The sequence below is a fragment of the Phoca vitulina genome, unplaced genomic scaffold (assembly GCF_004348235.1).
Source record: "Phoca vitulina isolate PV1807 unplaced genomic scaffold, GSC_HSeal_1.0 scaffold7, whole genome shotgun sequence".
Classification (NCBI taxonomy): domain Eukaryota; kingdom Metazoa; phylum Chordata; class Mammalia; order Carnivora; family Phocidae; genus Phoca; species Phoca vitulina.
The window spans coordinates 70,856,664-70,877,568 of NW_022589710.1; the positions used below are offsets into that span (position 1 = coordinate 70,856,664).

The following is a 20,905-nucleotide window of genomic DNA, read 5'->3' on the forward strand; positions in this document are numbered from 1 at the left end:
CACGGGAAGCCTGCTTCTCCGTCTCCCACTCCCCCTGCTTGTGTTCCCTCTCTCGCTGTGTCTCTCTCTATTGGATAAATAAAATTTTTTAAAAATCTGAAAAAAAAAAAATCAGTGTTGATAAGGATGTGGGGAAATCGGAACCCGTATGCACTGTTGATGGGAACATAAAATGGATCTGCCACTGTGAAAACCAGGATGGAGTCTCCTCAAAAACATTAGAAATAGGGGCGCCTGGGTGGCTCAGTCGTTAAGCGTCTGCCTTCGGCTCAGGTCATGATCCCAGGGTCCTGGGATCGAGTCCCACATCGGGCTCCCTGCTCGGCGGGAAGCCTGCCTCTCCCTCTCCCACTCCCCCTGCTTGTGTTCCTGCTCTAGCTATCTCTCTCTCTGTCAAATAAATAAATAAAATCTAAAAAAAAAAAAAAAACATTAGAAATAGAATAACCATATATCCAGCCATCCCACTCTGGGTATTGATCTAAAAGAATACGTATCTGTCTTGAAGCACTACCTGTACTCCCAACAACACAGCTGCACTGTTCCCGAGAGCCAAGGGCTAGAAGCAGCGGGAATGTCTCGGCACAGACAGGTGGGTACACACAGCGTGGCGCATTCACATGATGGCCACAAAAGCCAAGCCTGTCACCTGCTACCGCATGGACGGACCTTGACGACATCATCCCCGGTGAAACGAGCCGGTCACGGGAAGACCAAAGCTGTGCGATCCCACTTACCTGAGGGACCTGCAGCAGTCGAATGGCTGGAGACAGGATGTTGATGGCGGATGCTGGGTGCGGGGGCTGTGGGGGAGATGGGAGGGTTTCACGGGGACAGAGCTTCAGCTCTGCAGGAGGAAAAAGCTCTGGACATCTGTTTCACAGCAAGGTGAATGTACTTAACACCGACCCGTTCGCTTAAAAATAGTTAAGATGGGAATTTTACATTATGTGGGGTTTTTTTTAACCACAATTAAAATGTTTTAAAAAGTAAGTCGTGAGGGCTGCACGACAGTGTGAATGTGCTTAGCGCCATTGAACTGCCCGCTTAGAAACGGTTCTGATGGCAAATGACGTGTATCGTGCCACAGTGAAGAAACCAGCACCGATGACATGACGACCTCTTTTCTGAGTCTTTCCAACTCAGCTGTCCAGCGGGGACATCGCAGCAGGCCCGCTGACCACGGCGGCGCTGTCGGAGGCCCGCTGTAGCGCAGACGGCGGGGGTGGGGTCTGGCTGTGTCCCCCCAGGCCACGCAGCCACACACAGGCGCCCTGGCCTCAGGGCCGTCAGCTGGGTGCTCCCACGTGGCTGCCCCGAAGGCCTCACGCCCTGGGCACGTGGGCGGAGGCGCGGGGAGGAGGCGGCTCTCCCCAGGGCGGCAGCACCTCGCCTGCGCCCGAGTCTGTGCGTCCTCCCCGCTGGGCGCCAGCCTCCCAGGCACCAGCAGCCGGTCTGGTTCGGACAGATTCAAGGTGCTGCTTCACAGTCGTCTAGGTCAGCAGGTCTCAGACCCTCCGGAACGCAGCAGCTCTCCGTGCTCTCCCTGCTGTGTTCGTTTCCGACGGCGGCCGCCACAAGCCGCCACAGGCTCAGGGGCCTAAGACCCCACGATGTAGTGTCTTCCCGGGGGGCACGATCGAGGTGTCGGCAGGGTGTTGTTCCCTGCTGGAGGCTCTGGGGGACAGCGGCTTCCTCGCTCTGTCCCCTGCTGGAGGCACCCGCGGGCTCCTCCCGTCTTCCCGACTGGCCATCGCGTTCCTCGGGCCACCCGTGCCCGGCCGGTCCCCCTCAGCGCAGCCAGGGGAGGCTTCTCTGAGGCTCCGCCGTGAGACCCCACGGGGCCACCGTGCGGCCCAGGACCTCCTCCCCGGCTCCGGGTTCTCCCCCCATCGACAGCCGGCGAGGCCACATGCTGACGGGTTCCGGGGGTCAGAACGTGGAACTGCCCACCATGCTTTCTTCTTTTTTCTTTTTTTTTTTAAAGATTTTATTTATTTATTTGACAGAGAGAGACAGCGAGAGAGGGAACACAAGCAGGGGGAGTGGGAGAGGGAGAAGCAGGCTTCCCGCTGAGCAGGGAGCCCGATGCGGGGCTCGATCCCAGGACTCTGGGATCATGACCTGAGCCAAAGGCAGCTGCTTAACGACTGAGCCCCCCAGGCGCCCCCACCATGCTTTCTTCTTTGTTGCAGTTGGATTCGCTCCCTGGAGAATTCTTCATCCATATTCTTCGCCTGCTTCTCTGTGGGACGTCTGCTCCTTGTTGGATTGTAAAGGGCAGTGGTGACTTCTCATCAGCTTTCCTGCTTATACTCACGCCATCGTGAGTTCTGTTGTGCCACAGGGGGCCACCTGTTAAGTGATCCATCCCCCCAATTCCACTGAACACCGGCCTCTCCCGCGGGCAGCATCCGTCGTGCTCTCCGGAGTCACGGCCTCTGCAGCCTCTCTTCCTGTCCTGACTCGCAGGTTTGCTCCACCCGCGGCTGCTCACTTGGGAGCTCTGCTCTCTGTCACCTCCTGTGAGCGGGGACTTCCCTGCTCCCCCGTGCACGCCCTGCAGATGAACCTGGGGCGCACCCCCTCCCTGCCATGAGCCTGGGGACCCCGTCTGTGCTCAGGACCCTGCCCAGCGCTCCTTCCACTGACCCTGCCTCCCGGTGCGCCGGCTCTGCTTTCTGGCTCCCTTCCTGCTGGTCCCGCTCAGCCCCTCACTCCAGCCCCAAGCGTGTCCCTCCCTCCAGTGGTGCCCGACAGATGGACAGACGGCCACAGGAGGAAGAAGAGGTGGCTGGGCCCTCTCCCCGCTCTTCCTCAGCCTGTTCCCTCCACCAGGGCCTCTGGGGAAGGGCAAGGCCTTTGCTTGGCGCTCTGTGGGCCTCTCCAGGCTGCCCCTGCTGGCCACTGTGCATCCATGTGGCTCTTGGGGGGCCCGTTTTGGGTTCCTAGGAGCCCCCACCCCAGGGACCACCGCTTCAGGCTCTCCATCCTGGGTCAGGGTGTGAGGCAGGGCCGTCACACCTGCGGGGTCACCCTCCCACACCCCGCTCCCATTCAGAGCCTGTCTCCCAACCTGGTCCAGAGGCCCAACACCCGGCCTTCCCGCGTGTGCGCCTCACTCTCCTGCCAGAGCTCCTGTGATCCACCTTGTGCTCTCTCCATGTCCACTCCAAGAATTGTATCTCTGCCCTTGTGATCCTCCAGCCGATGAAGCCGGGTTTCAGCGCTGGCCACCTGTTCCTGCCATCCACTGCCGAATTGCTGGGATACCGTGTTTTCACTCTCCAAAATCATCTTGTGCCACCCTTGGCCGCCTCCCATTCTCTCTCCCTGGTAATCGGCTCTGTGGCCGCGCTCTCCTGCGGCTCTGTCTCATGGGGCAGCGGCTGGGGGTCCTGACCCGGCCACCAGCTGGCCACCAAGCCAGGGGGCTGTTGTCAGCTCCCCTGGCTCCAGGGCCCTGGCGTCCAGAGACCTGTGGGCGTGGAAGGCACAGCAGCCCCCACCCAGGGCTGGCGGGAGGACAGAGCCGGTCAGCGCTGGAGGGAATCTGGAAGGGGCAGGAAGGCCGAGGGTGGGAGGCAGGGCCGTCACACCTGCGGGGTCCCACTCCCACACCCCGCTCCGTTCAGAGCCTGTCTCCTGACCTGGTCCAGAGGCCCGGCACCCACACTGGCCTCCTTGCTGGCCTCAAGCCCCTCTGAATGTCCTCTGTGGATGGGAGGGGGCAAGCCAGGTTGAGTCTTGGGACAGCCAGGGTCGGGCCACCACGAGGCCACCACCAGCCACCTGTAGCCTGACCCGCAGGGGTTAATGGGCTCAGCGGCCCCAGGGACGTGTGTGGAATCCCCCCCACACTCCCCAGGGCCGGTTTCTTCGGAGACTCGGCTGTCAGAGCTCTCGCCGGGCAGAGCCAGCTGGTGCAGTCCCCGGGGCCAAGCGCCAAGGACACAGCAGGCGGCACCAGGGCGGCGGGCACCGGTCCTGGTCTCCAGGCTGCTCAGCGCCCGCAGTAGGCCGTCTGCCAGGGCACTGGGTCAGCCCGCTTGGGGGGCACATGCCCCTCGGTCCAGGCACCGCTCCCTGCTCGGACCACATGGGGATGGGAGGAGGAGAGGACCGTCGGACCCCAGCCCAGAGGAAGCAAGCGTCTCCAGGACAGGTGTGCACGGACGCCGGCTCTGCCCATGCCGTGGACCTGCATCGGTGGTCACTGTGGACAGGCCAATCTGCACCCAGCAGGTGCAGCGGGGCTCTCTGGGTGCCCTGCTCTCAAAGAGAGGGCCTGCTGCCTGGGGCTGCCCCAGCCTCCACACCTCTCCCAGCACAGCCTGGCCGGGCACCCACCCGGGCCTCACACCTACCCCAGCCCCCAGTGCACACCTGAAGCCCATTCCCTCCAGAGGCCGCCCTAAGCCTATCTCCATTTTCTCTGGACTGCACAGCATTTGGGTCCTAGACACAAACGAGGGGGACACAAAGACTGCTGGGCCCATGCCCACTCCCCAGCCCCTGGCTGGGACCAAATCCAAAGGTCCTGGCTGGGCTGTCAACTCAGGGGGGTCCTGGCCCCCAGTGCCCATGCCTCTGAGCCTTGTGCCCCAAAGCCCACTGTCCACCGGGTCTGGGAAGGCCCAGAGCTCTCTTTAGTGACACACCCCCCACAGACGGTGGGTAGCTTCCCCAGCCGAGCCCTCGGGCCAGAGCCTCACACCTCTCCTGCCCAGCTCTCCCGGACCCGCCAGCCAGGAGGGAGAGATGGGGGACAGTGGGGGAGACCGGCCACAGGCAGGAGCACAGCAGACTCATGGGAAGGCGGCCGTGCAGGGGACCCGTGGTCAGGAGGGCCCCACACTGGTCCTGCACTTTGCATCCTCCTGAGTGGCTGAGCCTCAGGGGGGGTCTGTCGACAGTGCCCACGGCCACAGCTTCTTCCTGCTCAGCCCGGGGAGCTCCCGAGACGGGCACCGACCTCGGCTGGGGTAACTGCGGCCTGGCCTCTGTGAGCATGTTGCCCTCGCTCTGAACTTCCTAATGCAGCAGCTGCCTCTCTGGGGGCTAATTACCTGCCCACCCACCCCCCCGGAGAGCACAGGGTACCGGCCAGGGCAGGAGAGAGGGGCCTGACCCTGGCCATAGGGTCCTGGCCTCAGCTCGGTGGCACGAAGCACAGAGGGGGGCTGGCAGGGTGAGCGGCGCTCTGGGATCCGTGGGGCAGGCGGTGGGCCACATTCCCGGCCACCATTCACAGCCACACCAAGAGCAGGCCTGGAGAGGTGTGCGGACAGCCCTGCCGCCTGCCCCCGCCAGGCACTGAGTCACCCAGCCAGGCCCAGTGGGGAAGGAAGGCGAGGACCTGGGGTGGGGGGGCTCAGCACTCGGGCAGCAGGCTCAGAGGAAGGGCCAGGCTGCAGGGCTGGTGCACACCCGCGGACCCCGCGGACACAGGGGCGTCCGCACGACCACTCACTCCCATGACAGCCGGCCTCCCCGAGCGGGCGGCGTCCCGTGAGCCCGGGACCCCAGGCCAAGCCTGCCCCTCAAAGTTACGGGGGGCCTCCTGCTGACACCCCCCTGTCCCCACCTCCTGCGACTGGGCTCTGCGTGGCCTCAGGACAGCCCTTCGGGCCTTCAGCCGCCCCACTCCGCGGCCAACGCTCTTCCCACCTTTGGTCACTCTGGACCGCATCCCGGGGCATTGTCTCGTGACCTGTCTTCTGGCTCACGAGCTCTGTCCACCACAGGGGCTCAGGGCGGCTGTCCAGTTCTTAGTCTGGGATGGCGCTGGTCATTTCTAGAAGTTCCACGTGGTTCTGTTTCAGATCTCCTAGGTGGTTTTTTCTCTTTTCTTTTCTTCTTTTTTTAACACTGAGCGAGTATGTATTTGCCTACATGCCCAGGGGTCTGGCCCCTAAACTTAAACACCAGCACGGAGCCCTGGCCCTCCCGGCCGTGGCTGCTAGAGCAGTGAAGCCCGGGGGCCAGGGCTGGGAGGCCCTGAGCCGGCAGCTGCCAAGGGCAGCAAAAGGTGAGAAGATGGGAACCGGCCACTCACCCTGATCACAGAGGCGCCACGGCCAGGGCCCCCCCACCAGACTGAAGGGTGGCCGAGCTGGCGTGCACACCCGTGGGAGACGCGGAGGTCCGGTGCCGTGGGCCGTGGGCAGCGTGCCCCCCCCAGTGCCAGCTAACCAGTCAGGAAAGAGGGGCCCGGGCCCTACCTGCCTGGGGGGCACAGTGGTCTGGGTGAAGGCAGGCACTCAGTGCGAGGACGTCCTCAGGGGCGGGTTTCTTCGGCACAGGTGCATGCTCCCCACTTACCAGCTGCTCAGAGGCTGGTGAGTTAGGCTTTGTGCGGGTGCAGAGGAGCTGAGTGCCGGGGGACGAGCGGCCCCGGCCCAGGCTCAGGCCTTGGCACGGGTGCTCGTTGTCTTGGACGGACAGCTGGCCGGGCAGGGACAGGTCCAGCGGCCACAGCCCTGCCATCTCCTCGCGCGGCGCCGCCAGTGCAGACTCGGACTGTCAGGACGACGCGGGCTGGGGGGACCAGAGGCGGATTCCGCGTGGTGCCCGCGGCGGAGTGGGGCCCATCGGGGCTGCAGAGGACGCAGCTCCTCGAGCGGCGGGCGGCGCGGGTTGTAGATGTGTTCCAGCTCCCGCCCGGGGCCGCCTGAGGCCACATGGAGGCGGAGGGCCCGTGGCCTCAGCGGAGGGCAGCCCAGGCTGCCTCCTTCCCTTCAACACTCTGCCGGGCCGCCACCCCGAGGCCTGACCCGGCCGCCACCGCAGGCCAAGGCGGCGCTCTGTCCCTTCCCCGACCCGTCCCAGACGCAGCCTTCCCGCCTGTCCCGTGTGAGCACAGTGGCACGTGCGGCCTGTGCCTGTGTCCGAGCCCCGGCTGCACCCGTGCGGCAGGCTGCCTCTGCCAGCTCGGCCCGCCGGGCCTGCCCCCGTGTGCGCGGGTTTGCACTGTGCGGCCTGGTCCCTGACCTGGAAAAGTGACTCCGACACGTTTAGAGATCTCAGACAAAGCCATCCGCGCTTACTTCTACCAGGCACCCAGGGGCCTGAGCTACGTGTTCACTCGGGACTGGCCAAAACCGCGCCTTCCCAGAGGCAGGCGTCCCACCTGAGCCGGGGGGACAAGCCCCGGAGATGGGCAGGAGGAGGGCTGCGGCTGCCCCGCCCCCGCCTGGAGGGACCGCCACTCTCGAGACGAGACTGCGGGACAGGTGTCCCGAGCCACTCTCTGCGGGACAGGTGCCCCGAGCCACGTCTCCGCGAAGCAGTAAACGGGCAGCCCCTCACGGCCCACCCCCGGGCGGTCTGCAGTCGTGTCCTTGTTTCTTATAAACATCGGTCTCAGCTTTGTTCCTTGACTTAGTGACCGCCTGCCCCCTCGAGGGGGAGCAAACAGCGCATGCGGGACACTCGGTAGACGTCCCTGATGCGTCCCGCCAGGTGGACGAACGGCGGCCTTCAGCCTTGTGGTTTCATTCTCTCAAGGCTTGACTTGGTAATTTCCTAAAACTTTGACAGCTTTTAATTAATAAGCAACTTTAAGCTGTTTTATAAAACATTTTTTTTTAATAGCCATTTTTAGTAGGGGATGCAAAGCACCTCCCTCCCCCCACTTCCCGGACTGTTTCCGCCAAGCCCGTGTCAACCACACAGGATAGCGACGCGCTCCTGGCCTCAGGAACCCAGGGGCGGCCCCCGGGGCCCGCCGGCCATCTCCCCCCTGTAGCCACCACGGCCATGTGGCCCGACACGCAGCCCGCACCCCAGCCTCCCTGCGCACCCCCAGATAACAAGGAACAGCACCAAAAAGAACAAGGAAGGCCAAAACGTTTAAGTTATTAAATCAAATATACAGAGTGATTCATTTAATATGTACATATTTACAAAAACGCACTTTCACGAGGAGGGGCCGGGGCCAGCAGGTGGGCAGCGGCCCGGAGCCCACGGCAAACGCTGACAGTTGCGAGGGGAGGGTCTGTGTGAAGGCACTTGTCACGAGCTTCGATACTGCCCCCGTCCCGGGGAGAACAGAGCAGTCGGGAAGGGCACTTCCGGAAACACAGTTGAAAGATCTCTACAGCGGGTGCTCCAGGCGGGAGCAGGCAAGGACAGCGGGCCGAAGGGACCGGCCGGCGAGCCGCCCAGGGTCTGCCCGCGGGCCTCGGGCCGTGCCCAACACTGCGGGCCCCTGCGAGGACCTCAAGCCCCACTGACCACCACAGGTGCCACCGACAGCCACGGGCCATGCCACACTCCACAGGTCCCACCGACGGCCTCAGGCCACACTGACGACCGTGGGCTGTGCTGTCAGCCACAGGGGGTCCCACTGACAGCCATGGGCCACTCTGTCGGCCACGGGTCCCACCCATGCCATGGGCCACGCCAGTAGCCTTGGGTTGTCCCACCAAACGCCACAGGCCACACTGACAGCCATGGGTCCCACCAACGCCATGGGCCACGCCAACAGCCATGTGTCCCACTGGCTCTTTGGCCTGGAGCCACTGAGAATGCCAAATGAGGAATAATGAGGAAGATTCTGTAAACAGTGCACCACGTCTGGCCACAAACGAGCTGGCGAGGACACACACACCCTCCGCTCTCTCCTGCCACGCGAGTGTGACACACAGAAACATTACAAAAATAGCAACTACCCGAGAATACTCCATTGTTTCCCGCCTGACAGTCCTCGAATAATTTATACAAGGTTAAAGAAACGTAGAAAATAAACATTTGTTTTTGGTTTTTGGTGTTTTTTACACAAAATAAAGAAACTATGCACATGGCCTCGGCCTCCTACGGTCCGGCGGGTGGCGTGGCGCCCGGTGAAGGGTCCTGGGTCCCGGCCCAGCTGCTGGCCCCTGCCCTACTCCTTGCCAGCGTGGCGTAAGTCATTGACGCTCCTGACCGCACGGTTGTCCACTTTGGGGCCCGAGGCCCAGCAGGCCGGCCTCCCGGGGGAGCAGCTAGGGTCTTTGGTAAATTTGTGCGAGAGGAACTTCTCGGCCTCCAGGCAGTCTCCCTCGCCGTGGCCGGACTCCTCCTCCTCCTCCTCCCCGCCTTCCCTGTGGCCTGCAGGCCCGGGCAGCGCCTCGCCCACCCTGCGCGGCGGGGCTGTGAAGTTCTTGCACGGGTAAAGCACATCTTTGTGGCCCCCACACAGGCCGCCGCCACCCAGCCGCTCGATGGGGTTGCGGATGGGGTTCAGGGGGGCCCACTGGTTGTTGGCACTCTCCTCCCGCGGCAGCCGGCTCCTCTCCCGCTCTTTCCTGCGCTTGCGGGTCCACCACACGCAGATGACCACACACGCCAGACACAGCACGCTGAACACGCCGCACAGCACGGGCACCAGCAGACCTGGGGGGCGTGAGAGGGCTGGCCGGGTGCGGGGGCTGGGCACGTGCCCACGCCTGCATGCCCCGTCCTTTGGCTCCTGCCTGGGGGGGAGGGACCCAGGGGAGGGGCCGGGACGGCGGGGGCAGGGCGGAGGACCCGAGAGCCCCCACACCTGCGCTCAGCCTGGCCCCGCCGTGTGCCGCAACGATTCCCACTAGGCCCCCAGGCGCCCCGCTCACCCACGGAGGAGCCGCCCACGACGATGGTCTCCACTTTGACCTCGGTGACAGCCAAGAGTAGCGAGCTATTGCCTCGCTGAGTGATGGCGGCCACAATAGCGTGAGCCGTGCTCTGGATCAGGCTGCTGTCGGGCAGGTCCCTCGCAGGGCTGAAGGACTACGGCAGAAGACCGCGCTGAGAGGCCCCCACTCACCGTGGCAGGAGCCAGCACGAGCCGCGTGCCCCGCACCCGGACCATGGAGCACTGAGGCTCCCGGCCAGCTGCCGAGAGCGAGGCAGGTGACCGCGGGATGGGGGTCCCCGGGGCTTCTCGTGGGGAGACTCGCTGGAGGAGAGGCCTGCAGGAGGCCTGCCCCCAACCACACGGTTCAGGGGAGGCGGGTGTGGCCTGGCCCACCCTGACCCCCTTGCATCTGGGAAGAGCGTGGCTGTCCTTCCAGGCAGGCGCCCGGCCCCAGCGGGCCGCACCCAAGGGCTCCAGGGCTCTGTACAACCTCACCACCCCCAGTGCCTGCCTCCGCCTCAGTGGCCCCTGACACCCCAAGGGCGGCAAGCAGCCAGTGCCCTGAGAATCTGCCCTGCCTTTTCCCCTTCTCTCTCCCCGCACTTCCCCAGGGCCCAGCCTCGTGACACTCACAGTTACCCGTTCACACCTGATACCCACCCAGGGCCCAGACCAAGGCCCCGAGGACACCTGCTCAGCCACATGGATGTGGCCTGGACCCCACATCCCAGGGTGACCTGAACCAGGAGCACCCTTCCTGCACAGACATTGAGGGATACAACACAGGCAGAGCAAGGGGACCCGGTGAGGATGAAGCATTACCACCTAGAATCCCACTGGCCCAGGCATGCAACCCGCCTCTCTGTCTCAGCCCCCTGGCTCGGACTCAGGGTTCCAGAAGAAGGCTCCCACCCCCACAGCCCCAACCCTGGGCCCACAGCCTCCCTTGTCCCTGTCCAGGAGAAACCCCACTGCTACACCCTACCACGGTCTACCCTGGACCCTGGACACTGGCCTTCCTTCTCCGAGCTTCCTCAGGCTCAACTGCTGCCTGGGGGGCTTCCCACAGCTCCAGAGACCCCTGCCCAGAGCCCTGGCCTCCATGGCCTCAGACCCCAGACCTAAGAAGGGGTGGGAACCAAGTCCGATGTCCAGCCGCCACTCCATCGACACTGCCTCCGAAATCCCTGTGCCGGAGAGCCAGCCCCTGGCAGCTCCCGTGACCTGTTCCTGCGGCTGAGCCGGGCCTCCTAGGACCTCCCCCTACGGGCACCTGCACCCGTAGTCTCCCTCCACGCCTCGTGGGGCACCGCCCCTCACCCGCAGATAAGCTTTCTCTGCCCTCCGCCAGTTGTCCCAGATCCTTCCTTCGTTTCAGATGGGACAGGTGACCTGACCCTACACCCTTGCTCCTCTCCTTCTCGAGCAGCTGACCCCACTGACTGCCAATGACCATCTCCGTCAGCCCAGAGCTGACTCCTGGTCCTCCCTGTCCCGTCTCAGACGCTCCTATGCCCCCTCAGGCCCTCCCCCCTCTGCCTTCCACCCCCTGCCAGGCTGGCTCTACGTGCTGGCCCTACCGAGCTGTACGCGTGCCCAGCCTGGTCCCACCAGCCCCCGGTGAGGGCACAGGGTGCGCCGGTCCCCCAATGGACAACCATACTGGAACTGAGCCCTGGTTCCCTGGGTCACCCTATGCCCCCAAGCACCTGGGGACAAGCCTGGCCTGGGACTCTGTCCCCAGCACCTCCCAAGACCTGAGACAGGACGGGACTCTGGAAAAGGGGAAGTAGACAAGAGTGGCCACCCTTCGGCCCAGGACTCACCACAGCCACCTCAACCGCGCTGGCCCCTGAGAACGGCCGGTCACACAGCAGCACCAGCAAGTGGTCCCGGGCCACCGCCCTCGTGGCCGGCAGGGCGCGGATCCCAGAGCAGATGGCGCCCACAGTGGTGCCCTGGGCAGGGACGAGCAGCACGTGAGCGGGATCCTGGGGGCCGTGGACCTGAGGCTGCCCGTCCTGCCGCTCGCCCCACAGGCGTGTGGCAGGTCACACCTTACGGCCCACGAGGAGCAGGCCAGGAATGCAGGGGGCCCAGGAGGAAGCTGACTTCCTAGTCCGCTCCTGCACGCCCCCCAAGACGCAGACCGCCACCACCAGGCGGGGTGGGTGGGGCCTGGAGGTGCCCCCACCGCCCGGTCCTCGCTTTCCTGCAGGCCCGAAGGAGGGGGGGCTCACCTAGTGCTGAGCCCTCCTTCCCGGATTCCGAGTGCACACTGGGCTCAACCCTCCCTCCTCTCGACCCCACGAGGCCAGGCTCCCTGAGCGGTTCCTCGGGCCATCTGAGTGGCCACTCTGAGAACGGATGGAGGCGTCAGGGTTCTGCAGACACTCAGTGTGCCCACCGTCCGGGACCACTCACCTGGGGCACCTGGTCACGGTTGAAGTGCAACGTGAGGCGGGCACAGTTGTTGTCCAGGTGGCTGGAGCGCGGCAGGCACAGCGTGCTGGGGAGCAGGGGCTCCTCCGTGCCACACTCCCCCCAGGCCGCGCAGGGGGGCTGCAGGCACTGGCCCGGGGCCTTCTCTTGGCACCGCTGCCCTGGCGGGCACTGGGCACCGAGGGTGTCGGGCCGGCCGGCCAGCAGGCAAGGCTTGTGCCCACACCACACCTGGGTCACGCACAGGGGACAGACGCGGGCACACGCAGACGAGGACCCACAGACACACACGGGCACCATGCAGGAGAGAAAGACGCACGTGGGGTCAGCAAGGCCCAGGGCACCCCGCCCCAGCATGGCCTCCCAAGACGGACTCAGAACCACAACGGACCCCCACCAGGGCAGGGGTGGCCCGAGGAAGGACGAGGCAAGGCAGGGCCACTGCCGGCAGCTCCGAGAGCCTCAGCAGGCTGTTCCCCAGCCACACAACGAGAAGGGCCTGCTTGTGCCCCAGGGCCCTCCTCCCAGGAGGCCCAGCGGAGGCGGTGGCGGCTCTCCGCAGCCCCCAGCGCAGCCCCCTGGTGTCGCAGGCGGGGCGGGGAGGCTCGGGGCGGCCGCACACCTTGCTGCAGTCCCGGCGGCCGTCCACGCAGCGGCAGCTGTTACAGTCTTCCAGCCAGGAGCTCCCGTGCGCGAAGGGCACTCCCTGTGACCAGCAGGGCCTCCCAAAGCCAATCACTGCGGGGAGAAAGGGCGGGGGGCATCTGCAGGCCGGCCCTGGAGGCCAGGTCCTCCCCACGCCCCCACCGGCACGCCCCCCCCGGGGCACGGTGCCCCCCACCTACCATCCTGGCACCGTGGGCCGGTCCGGCCTGGCGGGCAGCTGCAGTGATAGCCGTTGATCTCGTCCACACACGTGGCCCCGTAGGCACAAGGCGAGGACTGGCACTCGTCGATGTCTGCAGAGAAAGCGCCGGGCTCAGAAGGCAGCGAGGGGGCAAGCGCCCACACGCAGGGCTCAGAAGACGCTCGGGCCAGGAGAGGAGACCCCTGCAAACCGGTGGAGCCCCCGACAGCCAGGGCCCCGGTGTGCCCCCCGCTGTGCCCCTCGGGGCCTCTGGGCCGGCCGGCACTGGCTCTGTCCGCGGTCGAGGGCGCTGATGAGCACCTGCCCCTGTCCTCCTCCACGCGCCTCTGGCACAGGGTGGGCAGGAGCCTCCGGGGACCCCTGCCCTCACAGGGCAGCCCCCAGCTGAGCAGAGGGAACTGCTGCTGAGGCCCAGACGAGCGGACAGGCTGGGAGGAGCCCCCAGGGCTGGGCCCCGCGGCACCCCCCTCCCCGCCCAGGCGCCCCGGGCCCCTCACTGATGCGGCAGTCGGGACCCGCGAAGCCGGGAGCGCACTCGCAGCGAAACCAGTTGACGCCATCGACGCAGACGCCGCCGTTGTAGCTGCAGGGCAGAGAGCAGGTCTCAGGGAGGCCCCCCCGCAGGCCGAGCTCCCCGGGGTCAGCCGGCCTCCAGGGCCGCCACTCACCAAGGCAGGGGGTTGCAGTCGTTCGTATCTGCGTGTGAGAAGGGAGAGGGAGGTCGGCACCGCATCCACCCGCCCAGCAACCCCTGTGCCAGGCCTGGGGGGCACCGTCCGCGCCAGCCCACTGACACCGGGTGGGGAGGCCGGGGCAGCTAGCTCCAGGAGGACGGGTCACGGGGGTGCCTATCCTGGAGGACGCAGTCCATCGGGGGCTGGGGGGCCGTGAGGGAGGTGAGGGGCAGGAGCGTGGCTTCGCAGCCAGTGCCCGGCATGGCGATCCCGGCCAGGACTCCCCAGGAGTAGGGGTGAGGCTACAGGGCTGGGGACGGAGATCCTGGGGTACAGCCGGGCTTTAGCGGACAGGTGCAAGGAGCAGGACCAAGGAGCCAGGTAATGAGGCCCCGGCTCCTACCCCACAGGCCTGCGCCCATTCCCCAGGGCCTCCTTCTGCAGCCCCCCACCCACAAGCTCACTGTGCGTGCAGGTGCGGCCCTCCCAGCCGTCCCGGCAGATGCAGGAGAACGAGTCCCCGCTGCCCACGCACGTGCCCCCATTCACGCAGGGGTTGGGCAGGCAGCTACTATTCTTGGCTGTGAGAGGGGAGGGGGAGAAGAGAGGCTGGTTGTCGGCCCGCGGGCAGGTGCGGGGCCTCCGCTCGAGACCCCGAGGCGCCAGGGCCCACGGGCGGGGGCAGGCGGCCGGCGGTCCCGGAGCGCGGTGCCCACCCCCCTCCGGGCCCGCTCACGCACCGATGGTGCAGGTGCTGCCCTTCCAGCCCGGGGGGCAGGCGCAGCGGAAGGTGTCCCCGCTGTCGTAGCACGTGCCGCCATTGCTGCAGGTGTACGCGTCGCACTGGAACTCGCCTGTGGGCACACGGCCGCTCAGTGCGCATGCCCGGGCGGCGGGCGGCCCGGCGCGCCAGGGCCCGGGACACTCACGCGAGTGGCAGGTCTTGCCCTTCCAGCCATCGTCACATGCGCAGTAGAAATCATTGACCAGGTCGTAGCAGCGGCCGCGGCTGTGGCAGGGATCGGGGAGGCAGTCGTTGGGATCTGGGGGCGAGGACGCCGGTCAGCGGGGTCGCCGGCGCTCGGGGGGGGGGCGGCGGGGGAGAGACAGGGGCGGAGACGCCTGCGGGGCACACCCCCCAGCCCAGGTCCCTTCTGGGCACCAACCACCTGGAGCTGGGGACCCACTGGGCGCGGGGACCGAAGGGGCAGCGCAGGCCCACTCACTGGTGTCGCAGAGCTCGCCCTCCCAGCCGCTGGGGCAGAAGCAGCGGAAGGCGTCCACCTCGTCGATGCACGTGCCCCCGTTGCGGCACGGCTGCCCCAGACAGTCGTCGATGTCTGCGGGAGGCGGCGGTGAGCGGGGCTGGGGGGTCCCGGCCGGCCGGCCCCGCGCCCCCGCGCCCCCGCGCCCCCCCGCCGCGCAGCCCTCGGCCGCTCACTCTCATGGCAGTAGGCGCCCGTGAAGCCGCTGTCACACACGCAGGAGAAGTTGCCCCCGGGCAGGCTGACGCAGTGTCCGTGCGGGCCACACACGCCCGAAGGGGCCACGCCGGCCGCTCGGGGCCCCGCCTCAAACCCGCAGCCGTCGATCACTGCGGCACATGGGGCGGGGTCAGCGCGGCCCGAGGGCTGCGGCCCCGCCCCACCGCCGCGGGCCCCGCCCCGCCGCCGCAGGCCCCGCCCCACCTCTGCAAGCCCCGCCCGGACACGGCTCCCTGGGCACAGAGCAGTTCTTGCCGCCCATGTCGTCGGGGCATGCGCAGTAATAATCGCCCTCCAGGTTGTAGCAGCGGGCCCCGTTCTGGCAGGGGCTGGGCTCGCAGAAGTCTATGTCTACCTGCGGGGCGGGAGCATCTGTGAGGCCAGAGGGACCGGGAGGCAGCCACGCCTGGTGTCCGTCCGAGGAATCCTGGAGGCCCAGGCCCCGCCCAGCCTGCACACCCAGGCCTCCGCTGCCAGGGCCTGTAGGACCGCCCACCCGAGACTGTCCAGGCCCATCAGCTGGACGGAAACACCTGCAGGCCACCAGGCCCCTCCCGCCACCCTCGGCTCCGCGGCGGCCCACTTCCTCTGTCCCACGAGGCAGCATCCGGCCTTCGCCCCTCCTGCTGGCAGGAAAGCCAGCTCGTGACCCCCTCCCCAGCCAGCAGAGCCACCCTGAGCCCAGTCTGTGGGGCTTTCCCAGAAGCGTCCCCGCCGGGATCCACAGGCACGGGAGGAACTTCTACCAAGGGTCCCAGGAGGCCTGCCGGTCAGGAGTCCTGCCCCTGGCGCCCCCGCATCCCCAAAGGCCAGGGCAGGTCAGAGGAAGGTGGGGTCGTGAGGCACCCGGGAGCATCACCTACCCCTACTGGGACACACGTCACAGTGCGGCCCCACACACCCTCGGGCACCCCATCCCACCCCAGGGCCCCTCTTTGACGCTGCTCACATGCTCTACGGCATTAAGATCCTTCCGGCCTCCTGGGCAGCCAGCTGACCTGCCCTGGCTCCTGGCCCACCCCATCAGGAGGCACGCGTCATGACAAGTGACCCTGTGACCCCCCGCTCCCGCCCACCCAGGGCTCTGACCCCAGGTCTCCACCCAGAACCGAGCCCAGGATACTCTGTATGGCCCACCCCGACTGCAGCCAGTCCCGCTCGCTAGGGTGGCCTGGGGACGATGGTGCGCCCCTGCGGCTCCTGGGGCAGTGGTCCGGGCCTCACCTCGCACAGGGGCCCGGAGGTGCCCTTGGGGCAGTGGCAGCGGAAGCCGTCCACCAGGTCCTCGCAGAGGCCACCATGGCAGGGGCTGCTGGTACACGAGTTCAGCTGCAGCTCACAGTGCCGGCCACCGAAGCCCCGCGGGCACACACACTGGTAGCCGGGCGTCAGGTCCTGGCGGAGGGTAAGGAAAGGCCGGGGCGTGAGCCTCAGAGCCCCCCCGCCCCCGGGGGCAGCTCCCACGTGTGTGCAGGGGCAGGGCAGCTGCATCTTACCTTGCAGGTGCCACCATGCTGACACTGCCCACGGCAGTCGTTGACGTCTGGGGACAAGGGGCAGGGTCACGGACGGGGTCCTTGCGCTCCCCAGCCCCGCCCACCTGCAGCCCGCCCTCCCGCCCATACTGACTGATATGGCAGTTGACGCCCTTCCAGCCCGGAATGCAATCACAGTAATAGCCACCAATCAGGTTTTTGCAAGAAAAAGCATTAAGGCACGGCTTCCCTTCACATTCATTGGCGTCTGTGAAGGAGACAATGGGAGCGAAGGGGCTCAGCCCCACGTGCACCCACGCCTAGCGCCCACAGCCCCAGCACCGCGAGCAGCAGCCGCCGCATGCACAGAGCACAGTCCAAACACACGCGTGCCCCACGCGGCCCTTACCCAGCTGGCAGGTGGCCCCCACCCACTGCTCGGGGCAGATGCACTCGAAGCCGTCCACCTGGTCCACGCAGGTGCCCCCTGCCGCACACGGGCTGGAGGCGCACTCGTCGATGTCTGGGGAGGGACACAGCAGGAGGCGTGGGGGCGTGGGCCATATGGGGAGCCGGTCCGTGGGGGAGGCAGGGCCGTGCACCTGTCACTCCTGCCCTGACTACCACCCCCACGGCTACATTTGTGGAGTCGACCACCCTGCCCCCTCCCCACTCCCAGACCCCCTCAGATGCCAGGCTGGAGCCGCCCACACTCGTGGGAGGGAGACTCACCAAGCGCACAGGTGGGCCCGCTCCAGCCTGACGGGCAGTGGCATTCGAACCCGGAGGGCACCTCGTGACAAGAGCCCCCATTGGCACATGGGTTGGAGGCACAGGCGTGCTCAGCTGCATTGGGAACCAGAGGCAGGGGCGGGGTTGGGGGTGCGGCAGCACCGGCTCCCCCCCTTTCCATGAGTGCTCCTCCCCAAGCCCCAGAGGCCCCAGGGCGGGGGTCAGGGAGTGCCCACTGCACCAAGAGGCCAGAGACGTGGGGCCCTGCCAGGCTCCCTGGGCACCAGCCCAAAGCCATAGCTGGCCCCCGACGTACCCCGCTCACAGTTCTTGCCCGAGTAGCCGTCGGGGCAGGCGCAGTGGTACTGGTCGGGCTCGGCGTTGATGCACGTGCCCCCGTTGGTGCAGGGGTGGTGGCTGCCGCAGTAGTTCAGGTCTGGGGGCAAGGGGAGGGTCCTCAGATGCCGGCCCAGCCCTCGCTCCCCACCTTCCCCAGAGGGCATCCTCCTTCGGGCCGGCCACCCGCCGCCAGCTACCTTTGTTGCAGAGTAGACCACCCCAGTTGGTCTCACAGTTGCACTGCCAGGGGTCCACGCAGCTGCCGTGCACACAGCCAGGGTACGGGACACACTCATCACAGAACCGGCCCTGCCAACCATAGCTGCACCTGCAGGAGGCCCGGGAGCGTGAGGCCTGCAGGGGGGAGGGCGACTCCAGGAGCCGGGGCTGCCGTGAGGGTGGCTCGGGATGCAGGCGCGGAGCCACGTGGGCCACCCCAGGGCTGGCGGCCTCAGCCTTTGAAGCGGAGCAGGCCCCGGGCCAGGCGGGGGTGAGAGCCCCACCAGCCAGCCTGCACCCTCACGGGCACTTCCCAGCCGCTGGCCTCGGATGGCCGGCCGCAGCTGCCCAGCCACTCCTCCCTGAGCTATTTTGGGACTCACCCCTGAGCAGGGCCCCAAGAGCAAGCGCCGAGAAAGGAAGGCCCTGCCGGGACCCCGGGAACAAGCGTGCCAGCCCCAGCTTGCCAGGTGCCGCCAGCGCTGGGCGGCACCCGGGGCCGGGCAGGCCAGCGGGACATCAGGAGAGGGCTCTGGGCTCAGCCCCAGCTCTGAGACCTCGGGCGCTGCGTGTGACCCCACCTGGAACTCAAGGACAGTAACTTCTCTCTCCCCACGGAGCCCTATTAGGGGCCCACCTCACAGATGGGGACACAGAGGCCCACAGGCTCTGCACCAAGCCGGCCGTGCAAGAGGCCCATGCAGGGCCGTTCCTGACCCAGGAAGAGTTACCGCTCCCTGGCAAACAGCCTAGAGAGGCCTCTTGGCTCCAAGGCCACAACCCCAAGGCCTGGCCCTGCCTCCACCTATGGGCCAGAACTCTCTCTGGGAAGTCCTTCAGGAGGAGGCAGTCGGCTGGGGCAAAAAGGGCACCCGGGCCACTAATGCAGGTCCCACTCCAGGTGGGGCCAGCCTTCCAAGGGCCCAGAGCTCAGCCCGACTGCTGTCAGGGGAAGGAGCCCATCGTCCTGCAGCGGACTCCCTGGGGACAGCAGGCTGCCCTCCAGGCCCTGGACAGGCCCCCCGAGGGCCCCTTCCTAGAATTGGAAGGTGCTGAGGAACAGGACTGTCATCTAGGCCACGTCCCTTCCATGCGGGCACCTGCTGTGTGAGTTTATTTCTGTAAAGGAAGGAGCCATGGCCCTTCCTGGGCTGCCCCGAGCCCCACGGCCAAGGGCTGCTGACAGGCTCAGCAGGCAGGCCACAGGGAAGCCCAGGCTGAAAAACGGCTCCACCATCCCGCCCCAGACATTCGAGGAGGGGCCACGCACGCAAGGGCTGCGCATCCCCACCGGGAACCCTCCCTCCAGGTGATGTGAGGAGACCAAGGCTGGGGGCGGAACCGTGACAGGCCTTGGGTCACCCACCAGGAAGCCACGAGGCCAAGCTCAGCGCCCAGACGCCTGTGGTCCTGAGGATGTGCTCTCAGCCCTGGGTGGGGCAGCCCTCACCAGGCCCCACCTCCCCAGCCTCCCTGGCCTGTGGCTCCAGAAGCCCAGGGAGGAGGCGGCAGGAAGGCAGGGCCATCTCCGCAGCATCCGGTGGGGGGTGTCCTGTACTGAAACCTGAGCCCTGAGCCACCAGCGGCAGCTGGGCCTCACCCTCCGCGGTGGGCGGGGGCGCACCTACGGCTCCCCACCGTCCACGCCAGCAGGGGAGGGGGAGGAGGGAGCTCCACCTCTCTCCCACCTTCCTCCCAGCCTGGCTGCCCAGTCACTGGCCCTCTCGGCTGCGGGCCCGGGCCCGGCATCAAGGTGGTGCGTGGCACTAGGGGGCAGGCCAGACCCAGCCCCGCCGCGCTCACTGCCCGTGGGCCGTCTGCCCAGAGTCTCCAGACTCGTAGCCATCGCACAAATCAGAAGGCAGGGCCGCAGGGGATGGTCGTGCTGCAGGCATCCAGCCTGCCTGGTACCCACCTCTGCCCCCCAAGACATGAAGCCACCCTGGGCCAGGCTCCCACTAGGTGCCCCATTACCCCTGCCGTTCTCCCTGCACTGCCCAGAGGCCCAACTTGTCTGAGAGGTGGCAGTAGCGCGGCTGGGTCGGGGACCCCCTCCCCACCTCCAACCTCTGTCCTTGCCGGAGAAGTCTGCTTCCTGCTCCCTGCCGTGGGGCTGGCCAGGCTGCTCTTCGTGCCACCTCCTAGGCCAAAGCCACCACAGGACACGCATAGGGGTCCCCGCCCCTCCCTTCCTGTCTTCCGAGCCAGCCAGCTCCCAAACCAACACTGGCTGACCCCGGGAAAATTACTTCACTTCTTTGGGCTCAATGTCCTTGCTGCAAGATGTCCATGACAGCAAACCCACCCCCCCGAGTGAGGTCCTGGGGTCGATGAGCCCCATGGCTGCGGCAGGACTCCCTCGCCCCTCCCTGCTTGGCCGACAGGTTGCAGCCCCTCCTAAGGATTCACTGAGCATCCACCTGTCCCCCAGCCCCCGGGCCATCCTTGTGCATCCCTGGAGCCCACCCCGGCTTCCACACTGTACCCCTCACCTGCTCCAAGCCCGGCGCCTCCTGCTGCCCGGCTCCCCTACTCCCCCCAACAGGCAACAAGCTCACCCACAGCTCCCAGCCCCCCACCCCACCTAGGCCCTGCTCAAGGTCTCCAACGGTTTCCCCTACCTGCAGGAGACACTCAGACCTCTCACTCTCCTGATGCCCCCAACCAACACCCGGTCCGTCTTTCTCATATCCTGGCGACCCTACGACCCCCAGCCCATCCCATGTCATCTCCTGGTGTCCCTACAACCCTCAGCCTGTCCTTTGTCATCTGCCGGTGTCCCTATGACCCCCAGACTGTCCTTTGTCATCTCCCGGTGTCCCTATGACCCCCAGCCCGTCCCACGTCATCTCCTGGTGTCCCTACAACTTCCAGCCTGTCCCGTGTCATCTCCTGGGCCCGGCCCGTCCTTTGTTATCTCCTGGTGTCCCTATGATCTCCAGCCTGTCCTTTGTCATCTCCTGGTGTCCCTACGATCTCCAGCCTGTCCTTTGTCATCTCCTGGTGTCCCTACGAGCCCCAGCCCGTCCTTTGTCACCTCCTGGTATCCCTACAACCTCCAGCCTATCCTT

General features: G+C 66.4%; 1 protein-coding gene across 2 annotated transcripts in view; it reads right to left on the reverse strand.

The window, feature by feature from the left end:
• Positions 1-7,662: 7,662 nt before the first annotated feature.
• Positions 7,663-20,905, reverse strand: part of JAG2 (jagged canonical Notch ligand 2) — a 24,678-nt gene continuing 11,435 nt past the window's right edge. The window contains exons 6-26 of one of the 2 annotated variants that reach the window (XM_032406037.1): positions 17,813-17,943; positions 17,593-17,712; positions 17,277-17,390; positions 16,954-17,067; positions 16,699-16,812; positions 16,566-16,612; positions 16,294-16,464; positions 15,274-15,424; positions 15,027-15,179; positions 14,812-14,925; positions 14,515-14,628; positions 14,326-14,439; positions 14,050-14,166; positions 13,580-13,607; positions 13,409-13,494; positions 12,889-13,002; positions 12,666-12,781; positions 12,026-12,274; positions 11,428-11,559; positions 9,597-9,753; positions 7,663-9,378 (exon numbers count right to left, since the gene is read on the reverse strand). In XM_032406037.1, the coding sequence (XP_032261928.1) occupies positions 8,888-9,378; positions 9,597-9,753; positions 11,428-11,559; positions 12,026-12,274; positions 12,666-12,781; positions 12,889-13,002; positions 13,409-13,494; positions 13,580-13,607; positions 14,050-14,166; positions 14,326-14,439; positions 14,515-14,628; positions 14,812-14,925; positions 15,027-15,179; positions 15,274-15,424; positions 16,294-16,464; positions 16,566-16,612; positions 16,699-16,812; positions 16,954-17,067; positions 17,277-17,390; positions 17,593-17,712; positions 17,813-17,943 (2,947 nt within the window). In that variant the 3' untranslated portion in view covers positions 7,663-8,887. The remainder of the gene's footprint in view (positions 9,379-9,596; positions 9,754-11,427; positions 11,560-12,025; positions 12,275-12,665; positions 12,782-12,888; positions 13,003-13,408; positions 13,495-13,579; positions 13,608-14,049; positions 14,167-14,325; positions 14,440-14,514; positions 14,629-14,811; positions 14,926-15,026; positions 15,180-15,273; positions 15,425-16,293; positions 16,465-16,565; positions 16,613-16,698; positions 16,813-16,953; positions 17,068-17,276; positions 17,391-17,592; positions 17,713-17,812; positions 17,944-20,905) is intronic. The other variant, XM_032406039.1, reaches the window with a different exon arrangement.